Here is a 17,027-nt window from a genome sequence, read left to right on the forward strand (position 1 = left end):
CATGACCACTGTAGACTAGTCCTGTTAACACAAGAACACCTATGCACGTGTATAGGTCCATACACGGGGAAAGTAATTTTCCAATAGAACTAAGACGTAAGTTTACATACTGATAGAATTGTACGGAGAAAAAGCTAGCCACAACCCATGTGCATTTTCTTACTCTTCTGATGGCTTTTTGGGTTTAGCACATCCAGTAACAAAGTATTTAAGCTAAACCAAATCAAGCTATTCTTGTAAAAAAAAAAAAAAGGTCCATGTGAGAGAGGTTCATGAGACTGACTGCTTGCACAGTTGTAAACAGCGTCTTTCTCATGTGACGCTTCAGCCTGAACCTTGCACCCGAGCAGAAGCCTAAAGGAAAGTGAAGAAAGTTTCGAACCACTCTTCTTCCTGCGTTTCGCCTAGCTAATCATAGAGTATATCCTGTCATATTTGCATTCCCTCCGCCTGTGTCTAATGTCTAGAACAAAACATATTTGGCTGCCCGCACTATCATAAAAATATTAAGACCTTACTAATTAATGTATAAAGAAAGCTCACCCTCTTACTCAGTTACGGATTAACTTCTTACACACTAAGACCTCTCACCTAAAACAAACTGTCCTTTCATTTTAAGTTAGCTTACATTAGAGACGGATTTCCATTTTCTCGTGGACTCGTAATGCAACTGTTTTCCAATAAAGACATAGGCTGTATCACGTGACTATTGATAATCCTTCAACAGTAAGTCTGGAGTGTCACTGCACACACAAAAACCTACGGGATGTGCTTGCTCCCAGAAGTCCTACTGACATATACTGCAGCACACAGCACCAATATTTCATGTGGCACTAAAGTGCAGCTGGTAACACCTAGGCTAATTCATCAAGGAAGATATAAGTAACTCTGGTAAAAACGTCACAAGCTTGAGTGACACAGATAAATGGGTCTAAACTAATAATTTCATTATAGTTAGCAAAATACATCAATTGAAATGTAATGCTTAGATCCTTCATGCTTCTCAGCCACTACTGTGCAAATACCTAGTTATTCAGGAGAGCATCCCTCACTCTTTGGGAATCGCTTCTGGGACCTGTTGTCCGCCAAACGCTTACCAGGATAGGGATTTCCTGACTAGGATGGCACAAACAGGTTGTCATGTTAATACTGAATCTGCCAGTATCCACCTACGCTTTGAAATTTTCTTGAGAAAAATACAGCATGCTATAGACTCAGCAGTTCGTTCCCTTCTAGTGGGACAGGATTAGACTTCTGACTTACACAGTGGCTATTTCTTTAATTCAAATACATTTTCTTATTTTTGAAGACAAAAAATGCACTAAAATACCTCTGTCATGGTAATGCCCAGCTTTGTAACTTAAGACACCACTGCAAAAATTTGGCAATCCTGCAAAAATACAGCAATGCACTTAAATGCAATACCTCAGAAAGGAAAAAGCAAATGGGTATTCAAACTTTTTTCTTTTTCTATATAATCTGTAGCCTTATTTTCCTTCCCTCCATAGTGGTCCTGCACTGGCATTCCACTTCTTCCACTGGAATATCAAGCCTGTAATTTTTTGGTTCTTCTGGAGGACACAGAAAAGGCGTACATGCCAACTTCTAGCTTTTTTATTAAAACGGACAGCAATGTCAAATTTTATACCAAAGTTTTCTTTCTCTCAGGTATTTTTCAGTTGGTTGAATTCCATGAGTGTTACAAAAAAGCAAACACCAAACAGAGTAAGTGGTCACTTTGACTGCTTCTTTTCCATTCTTTTGTAAGATTATAACCCCACTAGTTTTCCTGCTATCCACAGAACTTTTGGTGTAAAAAACCCAAGCCTTCTCAAGTAAAAGAGAAAGTAAGTTCCCTTTTGGAAACAAAGAACAAACAAAACCATTGGAAACAAAGAACAAACAAAACCAAGTAACTATTACATTATCAACATTCTTCACAGATCACAAATTAGAAACCCAAACTTTGTTGTGTTTTTTTTTCTGCAGGTATAAATCAGCGCAAATTCCTGGAGCAATATGGTTTAAGCTGAACAGTGCTATAAAGTAGACAGTGGAAGCACTACATAAAATTTGCTTTTCAGATTTTCTTGTTCTCATAACGTCATTGTCCAGTTCACTGGGTCTACAGGAAAGTTAAAGCAGCTGCTTTCACTTCTGAATCTTTAGTCTTTGCTGAAGTCAGAATCATGCAACTTTAAAGGTACTCTTATCATACGTCTTTTGGAAAAATCTTAAGATTTATGAAAAATTGCTGAACACTCATTTTTCTCCATAGGCTCATATGTCCAAAGTCAGAGCAGGGTATTTAAAATTTCAATCACGTGTAACAGAATGGTAGTTCCTGCACCACTGTGATAGAAACATCTGGATTTTATTCCAGAAACATTCTACGGTTCCAGCTGCTAAAACGCTTTTTCTCGCTGGAAACTAGTCTGTGAGGATTTAATTTTGTTCACCTAAAAAATTCCATTCATATGACCTTTTCATTGAAATGCACACGCAGCATCCTTCAAACTGAGAGGAACTGGCATGAAAATGAATCGGGGAAAGGAGAGAGTACATCACTGTCACATTAGCAGACGCTTTGAGACCTGTTGAGAACTATTCTCTTTCAAAGCAAAAAATACAAATCGCAGACAGAATCAAAGCCGAACATGAAGAGTTATACCCTTAGAATAAATTAAGAGTATATAAATACACGTCCTGAAGTAGTCTCCTACTCTTTTCCAGAAAATGCCTCACAGAGCAAGCATGTCATATTTGTACTTGCATCGATTTAATACAGCAGGTAAATGCAATACCATAGCCCCCCGCACAGATTAAATGGATGCCAAACATGAAACGTAAAGCCCACGCTTCGCACTCCCCACAGGCAGAAGGGTATGTATATATATAGGGGCCCTCAGGGTGCACAGAAAGATACGTACTCCCTGTGCGGTGCTTTTAGCCTGTAAAGAGTCCTCAGTAATGTTAAGGGGTGAAAAAAACACAAACCCGGCGAGGGCATTTTCTCGCGAACTTGCCCTGGTTTTGGCTGGCGCCGGGGAAAGGCGCAGCCGAGGGAACCACGTCCCGCCACACCTCGGGCGGCAGGCAGCCGCCCGCCTCCGCCCGGACCCGCTGCTGGCCGGTACGCCGTTGCACATCCGAGGTGGGCACCTCGCTGCCGCCCACGAGGAAGCCGCAGGCTGCCACCGCGATTAACACCGCTATCGCGACCAGGGCCGCCATGTCGCCCCCTATCGGCGCCAGCCCCCCCCCCCCCCCCCCCGCGGCCCTTCCGGCAGCGCCGCGTCACTTCCCGTGCGGGCCGCAGCGAGGAGAAGATGGCGGCGCTGGGCGAGCCGGTGCGGCTGGAGCGAGGTGAGCGCGGCTCTGGCCGAGGGACGGGCGCTCCTGACCGCTTTCTGCCGCGGGCGAGCTGGGGCGGTGGAGCTGCTGGTCCACCCGCTGCCCGGGCCCGGCCCTGGGGCGCGTCGCCGGGCGTCTGGCCCGAGCCCCTGCGACGGTCTTTCCCCGTCCGTCCCCCCGCCTCCCCCGGCCTGAGGCCTCAGGGAGCGGCGCACCGCCGTGCCGCGGAGGAGGCGAGGGGGGTGCTGCCCTCTCCGGCCCGCCGCAGGGCGCCGAGCGGCGCCTCTCTCCCGGAGACGGCCGGAGAGCAGCCATGCGGTGGCTGCTTCGAAGGTGTTTCCCTTCGCCCCGGGTGTTCCGGTGTGCTGGTGGGACTTGCTGCTTCGGCTTTTCTCTGTGCAGCCCCCGAAGATTTTTTCCTCGCGTTTCAGTTTGGGGCTGGGTTCCTATGGATGCCCTCGCCCTCTACACCTTCTGTAGATGTGTCTGCTGTGCCTTTGCTAGTGTCAACACTTCTGCCAGCTCTTAACTCAACCTGCTAACTCCTTCTTTCTGTTTCTCTCCTGGGAGAACGTAATCTTGAACACAGCTGAATTCTTAGCTTTAAGTTGACTCTGTTGGGCGGTGTCTTAGCAATAATAATTTACTTGTTGTTATAGAAGACAACTGACACATGCAGGAGTCCCTCTACGCTTGTTCATGATTCTGCTCAACTCTATTACCTTCTCACATTTATGTTTTCATCTCGATTTTCCAGTTTATAGTCTTAATGTATGTTGTTAATACTGTGCGGTGTGTAACTAGAATTAGTAGGGCAACAGATAAAATACAAAACCTAGTTGTGTATTTTTTCTATAGTATATTTGTGTCTTTTATCCAGGGCTTTTAAGAAACAATGATAAACTTCTTTCAGGGTGGTTCTTCAGAACCGTGCAAGCTCCACGGTAGCTCAGTGAACACATGCCTGTATAACAGTATATATGATGGGTTTATTAGTGTGTATTTAGAAAAATGGGGATGGGAAGATGGAATTTAAATGGGAAAAGAATACTGAGAATGAGAAATCCTGTTCTTGAAAAGGAAAGCAATTAAGTGGAGTGTAGGTGATTGGGTGAACCGTCTGTTTTCCCACTGCCATTTCCATTGGGACCACCACTTTGCTCACAGTGCTGGATGCTTTTTTGTAGATGTATAACACACTGTATATACCCACTGTATTGTGTTTGCTACTATCACGTGTTACCTACCACAGAATTCAGTTTTTCTATTTGCCTAACCCTCCTTCCCATTCCACAAGTGAAGCACTTGTAATGTGTGAGGGAAGGCCTGTAAATAGTGACTTATGTAAGAACTTTTCTTCCCACTCTGCAGCTCAGTTAATTAGGGCAGCTGCTTTGGCAGTGGATTAGTTGCCCTTGGTAGGTCTGCTGAGTTAAACCTCAGGCAGCATCTTCCTCCACCTCATTACCCTGCCACTATGCTCTGTCCATGAAAACAAACAAATCTGCAGAGTTACTTAGGGATCAGTGGAACAAAGGAGCTATTTAGTCTTCTGGCATATTGGTCTTTTTAAGAAAAGAAGAAAAAGGAAGCACAGTATAATGGACCTACAAGAGCAAGAGCTTTATTTACAGAAATAAATAACCTCTGTTAATTGCATGGGGTTGACTGCAGATAACCTGATGATGAATCATCATCAGCTTGAAAGTGAACATCACTAATGTTGTTGGCATATAGCATAAGAAAAGAGAGAATAGTGTAGAAAATTAGCTGATTTTAAATGGTTACCATATGCTTACCATCAGGGCAATTGAAAATTCTTCCCGTCTGTTCTCTCTTCTAAGCTGTATTGCAAACACCACCTCCCAAATTCACTGGAGTGCACGGATGAAAAAACATTTAACCTTTCAAAGTTATTCTTATGGTTTGGTGGTGATGTGTGATAGCTCTACATACACCTTAGGAATCCAGACTATTTGAACATAAGCAGCGGAGGTGGTTAATCAGGAGTATCTATGAGGACGCTGCCTTTTTCCTCTTTCTGTGTTGTGTTCACACATATGCTTGGAGTGGTGGCATCTTGCTGGCTTTTTTCCCCACATTCTTTTTGTTTAAATGTATCTTTTTTTCAAACTTCGATCTAGTATCCTGTGATCACAAAAAATGATCTGTGAATAACAGGCAACTGATTGAAAAAGGACGAAAAAGTTAAAAGAAGATAAAATTCGTAATTATGTCTGGATTCCATTTTACAATGAGGCTTATGTTTTTTTTAATCACCTACCTCTGGAGTTATTTCTACATCGTTCCTTGTTGAAATCCATCACGGAAACAATTATGTAGTGTTCATTTCAGTCTCTGGTTCTGAACAGTTGGCCCAACTACAGTGTTAATACTGCAAGGAAGACAGCTTTCAGCTGACCATACCCCGAGCAGTAGTTGAGGAGGAAGCAAACTACATCAGCAGAGCAGTCCACAATCTTTCCTTCTCCGGGCACAGGAGGTGTGTTTTGCAACCTGTTCCCAGCCAAACTAGTTCCTTTCCAAAGCAGTGTTGCTGGGAGAGATTGAATCTTAGCTTTTGACTAATAGTGCCTAATGCAGTTCAGTATGAGAAAGTTGTGCTCGTTTCACTTTCAGACTGATATAATGGGGTCCTGTCAACAGGGTAAAACAAAACAACTGTTGGGAAAAAGTGTCCGCATTGCCTGTGTCTATCTGAGCAAGAGGTGCAGTGTGATAATAGGAGATCTGCAGGGTACTGAGGACCCAACTTTCATGCTGTGTTTATCTGCTTTGAGTTTTTAGTTTACAGCAGCAGCTTGGTCTTTTGATCTAAAAGCCCTTTTTTATTAAAGTGCATCTTCTGCTTTAGTTTCATCTAAAAGAAATCCAGTTCAGTGTATCCCAGTCACTTTTTGACAAGCTGATTCTGTCCTCTTAATCTACGCTTTATGAAAGACACAGCTGGTTCCCAAACTAGCCAATTTTGCCTTATGAAATGCTATGTAGTTAAACATTTTGGCTCTTGGGAGATCCAGGTAGGAAATATATCTAGTTTATTGATGAAACATGGAGGTCCAAAAAGAGGAGAAATTAGAAAATGGAGTTCTGGAGTCTTGATTTCTGCAGCTATTCTTTGGATCGGTAGATTGCTGTCACCCTTCAAAATTTCTTGCAGTATCCTAATCAAACTGTTAGATAACAAGTTCATGCACCTTACAGCTTAACATGGTTCATGGACCACAGGCTCGAGAACGGCTGCGTGGAACTGTACTCTTTATGTGCATGAAATAGTCATTTGCCTGCAAACATCTGCAAGTATTTAAACGGTAGCTGTATTGTAATTTACATACTTACTAGACTTTTTTCATTAATATATGGAGTGTTGCAGGGTTGGAAGTGCTGCTGTTGCTATTTGTTGATCATTCTACTTCAAGCTGTTCAGTGCAAGACTTCATGAAATTAAGATCATTTGTACTGCTGTTGCTGAACACAAAGATTACTAAGAATATGTGTGATTTTTGCATCATGAAAAGATTGAAAGAAACAATCACATCTAGAATCTCTACAATTTCATCAAATATTTTGTATGTTAAGTAAAATACAAAATGCGTGTTAGGAAATTAAAAGCTGTAGAAGCTTTTTTTTTTTCATTTTGTAATTGTTGTACAAATAGCGAATATGCATGCCTGTGTAAAATGAGTTCTCTGTAGACTTGGGATTAGTAATAGCTAAAGTTTAGGTTTTGATATTTCTTTGCTTTAGATGCCTGATGCTTGTAAAGCTTAAAAATGCCAGGTTCTCACGGCACGTAGAAACATTAACTCTGATCTGAAATAATTTGTGTCTTGTGGCTGTAGTGGTAATACTTGGATGTTCTTCCGTGAAAGGTTTGTTTCCAGACCGTGATACAGACACAGCTTTAACTGCTGGTGGATGGCCAGTCTGTGAGGTGAAGTCGTGCCTTGTTTAATTGAGTGCACCACCTGATCTCGGTGTAGTAGTCGGTAAGAGGTATCTGACTGATAATTTACGGAAGCGGACAGAACATAACTGTGGGTTGTCTCTGGCCAGTGCACTTCACCTTGATTTCAGAACATACAGCCCAGTTGTTTTTCATCCTGTTACGTACAGTCTCTCTTCTTACACTTGGCATTTAGGAGAAGTTCGTGGTTCTTGCATGTCTCCTGTGCTGACATGGTGCCATTGAGTAGACGTGCATTCACATGAAAAATAATTGACTAAAGGTTAATTACTGAAAAAAGGAAGTAATGTGTTTTGGATATAGCAGTGTCCTGGACTTCATCCTTTTCTAAAATAATCTGTGCCTTATTTGTATAGTAGATTAATCACTGCTGCTTTGCCTTTGTGATAATGAAGGTAATCCTTTCTATCTGCTTTTCTGAGAGGCTGTTCTTCTACTGTTCAAGGACTTGCGTGATTCAGAATCATCACTAATGTAACACTTTGGAAATCCAAGTGCAGGATATTAATGTATTCTACTCTTGTAGAGCTCTCGCCAGGAGCATGTCACATAGCGTTTGATGTCACGTTTGATGCCCATCTTGAGTTGTACTGGTCTGGAATCAAATCCTTCACAGGGATTCATTCACAGTTTCACAAAGCAGCATCTGCATTTATGAGAATACGGACAACGTGATTTCTTAGGAACAAATTTCTAGGAACTGGGACAAAGAGGTTTGGGGTTGAGGATTCTAGACTACAGAGATATTTTGTCTCAACTGAGAATATCAAAAGGAGTTTGGTTGGTTTTCTGAGCATTTTGGAAAAAAAATAGGTCAGCCAGTTCTCAGCCCTGTTGTAGGGAAAGCATCGAGTGTACTCTTGTTGAACTAATTTTTTGAATATAAAAGGAATGTTAGCATATTTGACAATATTCTAGCTGGTTTTAACAAAATGCTATCCATGCAGCAGTAGATAAATTATGAAGTTATGCATAGGAAGTGTTGATAGTGTATACATCAGTGAAATATTTCAGCCTGATTTAAACTTCAAGAAAAAATCAGTTTGTCTTTGAAATATACATATGGCAGTGATACCTCCAGATATGTTGCAGGGTTGGATTGCTGTGGTTGACTTAAAAATAGTGGGAAAATACAGTGTTTTATTGTGACATTTTGTAGATCTATAGTTTTATGGGAGAAATGAAACTAATGCATAGTTTTAAGGTATATACAAGTGCACACACACACACATAGACTGCTCCATTAACTTAATTTAAAACAAAAAAAAAAACTGAAACAAAAAACCCCCCTTGAATTTCCTCAGGCATTCCTCATTAATAGTGCTTTATTTTTCTGTAGACATCTGCAGAGCAATTGAGTTGCTGGAAAAATTACAGAGAAGTGGAGAAGTGCCACCACAAAAGCTACAGGCTTTGCAAAGGGTCCTTCAAAGTGAATTCTGTAATGCTGTAAGGGAGGTAAGTTAACTTGGTCTAAGCAGTTACAATACAGTATGTTATGCATTTTCCTTTTTGTGTTCAGTGCAATAATCTGATTTTGTTCTTTCTAAAAGCTGAATTTGACTTGCAGAGCTTAACAGAACAAGACTTATTTTTAAAAGTTCAAAAGAAGATAATTTGGGATAGTATAGGTGTATTAAATAATGGCTCAGGAGCAAATCACTTTTTAGAGGTTATTTTGAGAGTCTGTCCTTACCGGCGGCTAGCAGGCTGTTATCCTCTTGGAATGTAAGAATGGACAAAGTAGGAATTGCCTCTGTTTCTTTTAAGACAAATCCACGTCACCTTGTGCATCATCTCGAGGTGGAGCCTTGCACAACCTCATCTTCATTGCAGATACTCTGTCGGAGATTTTTAAGTGATTGAATATGCCCTGCTATCGCTGTTGGTGCTACCACTGATGATAACACCTGGAATGATTTAAAAGATCTGTTTGTAAACACGGGTGTCATCTTAATGTTTTCATCCTATCGAGGACAATGTGTTTATTGCTTAGCAAGTCCAAATGATTGGCAGGCAGATGTGAGGATGTGGGTTAGCTCTCAGTGTAAGCATCTCCTTAGCATTAGTATTCTTACTGCCTTTGTGGTTTTGATACCGTTTTTTCTTAAGATACTCGGTCAGTTGCATCAGTTGAAGGAAAATACGGGGTTTTGGGGGGAGCGCTGGGTTGTTGGGAGAACTTTCAAGAGCTGTGCTTAAGTGATTTTGCATGCATCCTTATTGAAGAGTTCCAGCTTGAATCAAACAAGAGAAGGTAGTCATCCATGTCTCCAGTCAGGTGTGTTAGACTAGCCATAAGCACTTCTAAATTAATGGTGAGGTCTGAATGCTGTGGAAGGAGGGAAGATTTAGGTTGAGACCTAGATATGCATGGATTAACTAAGCAATAAAGATTCCGAGAGAGTTGTTTCTTCATAGTCTGTTAGATTGTCGCTTGACACCTTGTAGTGAATCAGGGAATAACTTCTTATTAGAGGTGTGTACTTTTTAATTTACACATTTTTAACTTGTACCTGATATTTTGTTGTATTATCTAAGCAGGAAAATACCTGTTTTCCACATACTTAAACTGTTTTGTCTCTAAAGGTGTATGAACACGTATACGAAACTGTGGATATCAGCAGTAGCCCAGAAGTTAGAGCTAATGCAACAGCAAAGGTAAAAGCCAAACTGTAACTTATGTAAAATGCAGTAGTTTGTTACTTCAGAAGCAGAAGAAGGCTATTTAAAATTCAGAAGGATATTATCTAGATGTCTGATAAAATGGATAAGCTTAACGGGTTATTAAAAGGTATAACAAGAAACTTGTTATTTTTAAGTTTCTTCCATTTTAATTTTATTCTTGGAGTTCTAATTTTTTCATGCTGGTGTTGGTGTCTAGGGAATTAATCTCATTTGTCTTAATATTTAAGTACTTCGAGATAAAAATACTTTTTCAGCCTGCTCACTGTGTCTAGCTAAGGGGTCTATATTTAATTTCTTATAAATAGGAAAATCTTGTTTCTTACAGGCCACTGTAGCTGCATTTGCTGCCAGTGAAGGTCATTCCCATCCCAGAGTGGTTGAACTACCCAAAACCGAAGAAGGTCTTGGATTCAACATTATGGGAGGCAAAGAACAAAATTCTCCGATCTATATCTCTCGAATTATCCCTGGCGGTATAGCTGATAGACATGGAGGCCTGAAACGTGGAGACCAGCTGCTTTCTGTAAACGGAGTGGTAGGAATTGGTTTTCACTTTATGTAGCAGTAACTACTTGTTTCCACTTGGGGGCATACAGAGAATATACATGGCACAAGCTCGGTGTCGTCTTTTAATCTTGGCAAAATAGTTTCTTTTTGTCCTTGCAAGAACAACTTGCTTAGGTTTCTGTAGAGTTGTGTGCATTGAGAGTTCTAGGATTATGCTTTGGTTATCTGTCTCAACTGGGAACTGTGCTATTTATGTCAGTATTTCAGATTCTGAGGGGTTGTATAAATCTAGTCGAAGTATTGTTTTGTGAAGTAGTATTAAACTGCCATTATGGCTTCCTCTTCCATCCAAGTTTCATGATGCAGATTTTAATTAATATAGCTCTCTGCACCTTCTAAGGTAAGTAGTAAATTATCTATGTTGTGTTAGACTGATCAGATTCTCATTTTCCCAATAAAAATGCTACTGCATAATGAAAGCTGTAATAAGGTGGAACTACAAGATGGTGTTATCTTCAGTTATGTGGTATTTTTTTTCCTTCCACTTAAGTATACTGTGATTCAAAAACAGAGTCATATTTTAAGGGGTATATCTCTAAAGTGCTGTTGTGGGTATTTATTTTTAGTAAGTATCCTCTTCTGAAGAATTACAATACAAAAAGCAAAACACAGAGTGACTGGAAAGAGGAGGCTATGGACAGGCTTTGACTTAAGGCAGCTGCTAGTCAAATGCATGTAAATATCTCTCAAACTCTTGCTTTTAGTTACAGAGAAGCTGTATGCTAGCTTAAAACTAACGAATTCTCATAATTACATCTGGAAACCCGATTTTATTTTAAGACTGAGGGTCGGGTGAAATCCTGTGCTCTTTAACACGAGCTGGTTTTTTTGACACATGAAAGGACTAGAGACTTACTGGGTGTCTGTACTCTGGGAAGTCCCTGCTAGCACAGATCTCTGACATGCTGGGCTCCTGACTATTACCGGGGAGTCCAACTGTCCTTTTCAGGAGATGTAAGAGAAACCATGGCCGTAGTGATGGAACCGTCCTTGGCCTAGCCTTCCTGTTATTTTGAAGCATTGAGGGACAGGTGTAGAACTGTCTTCAGATGAGGCCTTCCTCACCCACAGACCCTCTTAAAGAAAACAAAACCACCACTCCACCCCAAAGCGAACCTGATCATCAGCCAGTTGGTACAGCGAACAATGACTGCGTGTGTGTGCCTGCGCATGTATAAATATATGTAGCCATTGTAAGAATACAGTGAGAGAGTGCATAAAACACTCTCTATGTTGAGAATGCTAATGTGGTCTCAGAAGAATCGTCTTCTGATGTTTACAGATGGAATCCTGTCATCTTAATACATATGACAGGCATTTTCTTGTCATTGTAATTTCTAATTTAATACTCTAAAAAAAATTGCCACTGCCAAAACTGCAGTGAATGTGCCTTAAAACAAGTTTTTTTTTTTTCAGCTGGGAGATTTTGAGTGTACTCCAGAATTTTAGGTGTTTTGATACATTAAACGTAGAACTTTACAAAGCTTTTATCACCAGTTTTAAACAGAACAGCCTACACATCCACTTGAATAACAAAAATGAAAACATTCAAATGTATGTGTTGTCTAATTCTGATAGAAGAGAAATAACTTGGGTTTTTTTAACTGTTGTCTTTCTTTCTGTAAGTAACTTTATAGTAACGGGGAAACCCTCCAATCAACAGGTACATCACCTGCCTTCTAGCTTCTAATAGCACCAGTGGGAGGTAGGCTTGGGGTAGTCCCGTCATTGTGTTTAATAAGTTTGGGAGAAATAAGTTTTGCTGATAAAATGTATGCTCTCCAGGAATGTATATTTGGATGCAGTTGTTGAGAATTGTTGCTTAAAATTTGTAATTAGATGAATCTAATATAACCCTAATAAATTCCGAGAGTTGTTCTAGGAAAGTATTTTTATTCTGTTCTTACTGAGTTGGGTTAGACTGTTCTTAATCAGTTTAGAGGAAATTATCTTGAATACCTTGCATTTACTGAGAGACGTGTGGAGCACTAAGATAAGCAACACACTGTATGTTAGCTGCTCTGTTGCAGGTGCCCGGTATGCACTGTTTTGCCTTGTCGTAACACAGGATAACATCAAGAAGGCAGCTATCTTGCAGTTGTCTGTGGCAACTTATTAGGCAAATTGAGGATGACTACTGAATTTAAAATGCATGCTGAAAGAAGATAAACAATCTTGAATTTTAAATAAGTGTCCTCCTGAAGTTGTTGATTTTTAAGTGTAATTTCATAATTGCCTAATGTTATCCTTATTTCACTTACTGTATGTAAATACAGAATGTAATTGTTCAGCATACACCTAACCAAAAGTTTTGCACTGCTCTTTTGTTAATACTAATTAGTATATTTATCATCACCTCTTATTGATTTGCTGAAGAATAAATCCTGAACTTGGGTGACATTGTCCTTGTGCAGTCTTCAAACTAGAATACTTCAATATTTGATTGTATAGAAGTTGTACAAAGAATGAAAAAGATCGGTTTTCAGCATGTCTTTTTACTAATATTGTACTTAATGGTTTATGCTTTGCAGAGTGTCGAAGGTGAACACCATGAAAAAGCAGTAGAACTGCTGAAGGCAGCTCAAGGAAAGGTTAAATTAGTTGTGCGATACACGCCAAAGGTCCTGGAAGAAATGGAGTCGAGATTTGAAAAAATGAGATCGGCAAAACGCAGGCAGCAAAATTAACGTTGTATGCAATAACTTAAAGAGAAAATATATTCCATTTACATTTTATAGTTTGCTTTATGACTCAGTTGATCCAATGCCTGGGCTACAAAAGACACTGTCCTATTCATGGAATCACAGAATGATTGAGGTTGGAGGGACTCCTGGAGATCATCTAGTCCAGCCCTCCGGCTCAGAGGAGGGTTAGCTAGAGCAGGTTGCTCAGGAATGTGACAAGCTGGGCTTTTGCGCATCTCCAAAGATGGAGACTTCAGAAGATCTCTGGGCAACCTGTTCTAGTGTTTTGATCTCCCTCCCACGACGAAGGTCCATTCCTATGTTTAGATGGAGTTTCCTATATTTCCATTTATGCCCATTGCCTCTTGTCCAGTCACTGGATGCAGCTGAGAAGAGTCTGGCTCTTTCTATGCCCTATCAGGCAGTTACACACATTGGTGAGATCACCCCTGAGCCTTCTCTTCTCCAGGCTAGACAATCCCAGATCTCTCAGCCTCTCCTTGACTGTCAGATGCTCCAATCACATAATCACCTTTGTGGCCCTTCACTGGACTCGCTCTTGCATGCCCATGTCTGTATTGAACTGGGGAGCCCAAAACTGGACCCAGCACTTGAGTTGTGTCTCGCCAGGGCTGAGCAGAGGGGAAGAATCACCTCCCTCAGCTTGCTGGCAATGCTCTTCCTAATGCAGACCAGGAGGCTGCTGGGCTTCTTTGCCGCAAGGGTACATCGGTGGCTCATGGTCGGCTTGGTATCGTTCTCTGCAAGGCTGCTTTGCGGCTGGTCAGCCCCTCAGCCCCCCAGCCTGTACTGGTGCATGGGGTTATTCCTCCCCAGGTGTAGGACTTTGCACTTTCCTTTGCTGAACTTTATGAGATTCCTGTATGCCCATTTCTCCAGCCTGCCGAGGTCCCTCTGAATGGCTCGCTGAGAGCGTGCTCTGTCCCGTCACCCGTGTTATTAACGAAAATGTTAAACAGCATGGACCCCAGAACAGACCCCCGGGGTGCAACAGTAGTGACTGGCATCCAGCAGGACTTTGTGCCACTGATTGCAACAACCCTTGGCAGTTCAGCCATTTTTAGAATGTTTTCAATCTCCATGTGTTTCACAGCTTAAGAGGAATGTGTACTTTTAAAATGGCCTAAGATGCCCTGAGAAAAAGTATATCTGTTGATATTTCTATTGATTTTTTTAGTAAGCCTCTCTCATGTCAGACCTTTAAGCATGAAAGTGAATTTACAGATTTTTCAAAGCCATTTAATAAGACTTATTTCTACAGTAGGCATCCCTTTTTTCCTGTTTTCTTTTGGCATTACTTAACATAGAATCTGCAGGTTTTTTTGCTGAATGATTTTGGAAAAAAAGATTCTTATGTAGCAGTATTTTGGCACTTTTCTTACGAATATGTTGTATATCAACTACAAAACCTAATCATGATCTACTGCGTAGCTGATAACGATACCAGATTTTGTAATGTTTTGGTGAGTAGGTTATTTTTACACTTCTGCTAAATCGTAATTCGTTACTCTGGAAATTGTATTACCTCACCTGTAAATAATTTACAGTTGGTGTTCTCACATAATGATTTTGTAATAGCTGACATTTACAAATTTGCAACAATCATTCCTGTAACTTATATTATTTTGTACTAATTTTAAAGCAGTAAGGGGAAAAACGTAATTGTGTATGCAGTTCTGGGTTGACTCTCTAGATGTATTTTTATATTCAAAAACAAGATATGTTAATGCAGTGCAAAAGATTTCCAGATGTTTCCCTGACTTTCCGCTGTTTAAAAGAAATATTAATCTTAACTGTCATACCTCTCGTGTTTTTTAGTATGTTCTGTTGTAGTCTTATCTACAGACTGACTGTATTGGTTTTGGAATAGTTAGTACCTAAATTATTGATGATTACATGTATAAGAGTAAATGTTCTGAGGCTTATATGCCAGGTTAGCCTGACATGTGAGCTTGTCTGGGGTTTTATTACTGACTGCTTCTGACTTGGAGGGTTCTTGTTTGTACTACAGAAATACTACATCACCATTGCTATAAAGCTATGTGGAATGGTGCTGTGGTGGTAAGAAGGAAGTCTCCAGGTGTAAGTGATTAATATCTCAAGCGTGGTTGATGGTGGCATGGTTTTTGTGTGCCATTTTGAAGAAACTTTTTCTGGACAGAGGTCCACTTCTTGGAATCTACTAGGTTTGAGGCTGTACTTGTGTAGTTCGGGTTTTGGGTTGGTTGGGTTGGGTTTTTTTTTAAAGCTTCACCTTTTGGTATATATCTAGAATTAACTTGATTGTCTACTGGGTGTCTGTTCACTTGTATGGCAGCTATGAGTGCATCCTAATTGACTGTTAGTAATTTGATTCTTAGAGGCTTAAACTGAAAAGTGCAGTTCTTACTATGTGGCTAATCCCTAGTCTTTTCACATGGAGCGGTATGATCCATTGTGAAATAATTCAGTATGTGAAGGAAAGGAAAAGGTTAGCGATCTAAAAATGACAGCATGAAGTTTGTGCTTTGTCAGTTATCTGTTGGAAAAGAAAAAAATGTGATTGCTACAGGCAAGTTAGAAATGTGATTGCTTTCTGCATGTTTGTAAGCATGGTAAGCCTGCAAAGAGAAATTTGGATTTTAAAGTTACTGATAGTTTGAAAATGCAGTATAAATATTTATCAGTTAGATGACATTGAGCACTGAATTGCGTGGTTGATATCTGTCATAGGCCTCTTTCAAAAGGCCTCATGTTACTGATACAACCATGTTGTTGAATTGTATATTTTTATGGAACAACTAATGTATTGAGACCAAAATCACTAGTTAGACCAATTGTGGATGTGTTTTAATTTAATTGTAAAATAGTAGAGATTTGTTTTAGAGCTATATATAAATATATATATTAAAGAAAGGTATGGATACAAGATAGAAATGTGCGTTTTAAAACCTGTACCCCTTGTGTTACTGAACAAAGAGGTGTGGTTTGTTACTCTACGGAAATATTTACTCTAGTGCAGCTAGAGCTGCTAAATGCAGTAGCATTTTCATTCTGAATTGTAGTATTTGGATACGGTTTGTCAACTACTATGTGGAGAGGTATATCTATTGTATGTGTAGAATTTAATAAAAAGTTTTTAAATTGCAACAACAAAAAAAATCCAATAAACAGACAACTCATTAACAGTCATCTTTAATACTATGAAAACTCTATAATATTAAGGAAAGGATGGATTAAAATATGCCAAGAAACTTGATCTCTGTTACTACTGAGCAGTGCCTGTACTGTGTTAATATGCAGTCCCTACACCCTTGGCATACTTGGGTATGCAAACAGATTAAGAAGAGGTATCATTTCTGCAGATAACTTCTGCATTTATTGCTGCTGTGAGGGATCTTTGGGTTTTATCCACAGAAAAATAAAAGTTAAATTTCATGTGCGTTGTGTTTGTGCGTTTTTCTTCTGACTTTCCATTTTGAGTACTGTTTTCAGACTGCTGTAATTGGGTGTTTATATCTCTAGGGCATTACATAAACACCCTGCATGTGTGTGGGCATCTGAAGAGGAAAAACTTTAAATGTGTTATTATTTTGTTCTCCTGATTGCTTATGGATCTTCCCTTCCCCCAATGTTCTGTGATTTGTTAGAGAAGAAAATCAGAACGCTATAAAGTATCTGTAATACCTTGGACCTCCTGCATTTTTGAGACCTCCTTAGTCTCAGCTGCAGGAACTTACATGATG

The 17,027-nt window shown here is 40.1% G+C and overlaps 1 protein-coding gene across 1 annotated transcript; it reads left to right on the forward strand.

Annotated features, from left to right (window-relative positions):
• The first annotated feature begins 3,296 nt into the window (after positions 1-3,296).
• On the forward strand, positions 3,297-16,719 carry LIN7C (lin-7 cell polarity scaffold C). The gene is made up of 5 exons (XM_075163285.1): positions 3,297-3,366; positions 8,682-8,800; positions 9,932-10,003; positions 10,356-10,565; positions 13,129-16,719. Exons 1-5 carry the CDS (start codon positions 3,330-3,332, stop codon positions 13,282-13,284), a joined length of 594 nt encoding a protein of 197 aa, XP_075019386.1. The 5' UTR covers positions 3,297-3,329; the 3' UTR covers positions 13,285-16,719.
• The last annotated feature ends 308 nt before the right edge of the window (positions 16,720-17,027 follow it).

The sequence above is a fragment of the Calonectris borealis genome, chromosome 14, assembly GCF_964195595.1.
Source record: "Calonectris borealis chromosome 14, bCalBor7.hap1.2, whole genome shotgun sequence".
Taxonomy (NCBI): Eukaryota; Metazoa; Chordata; class Aves; order Procellariiformes; family Procellariidae; genus Calonectris; species Calonectris borealis.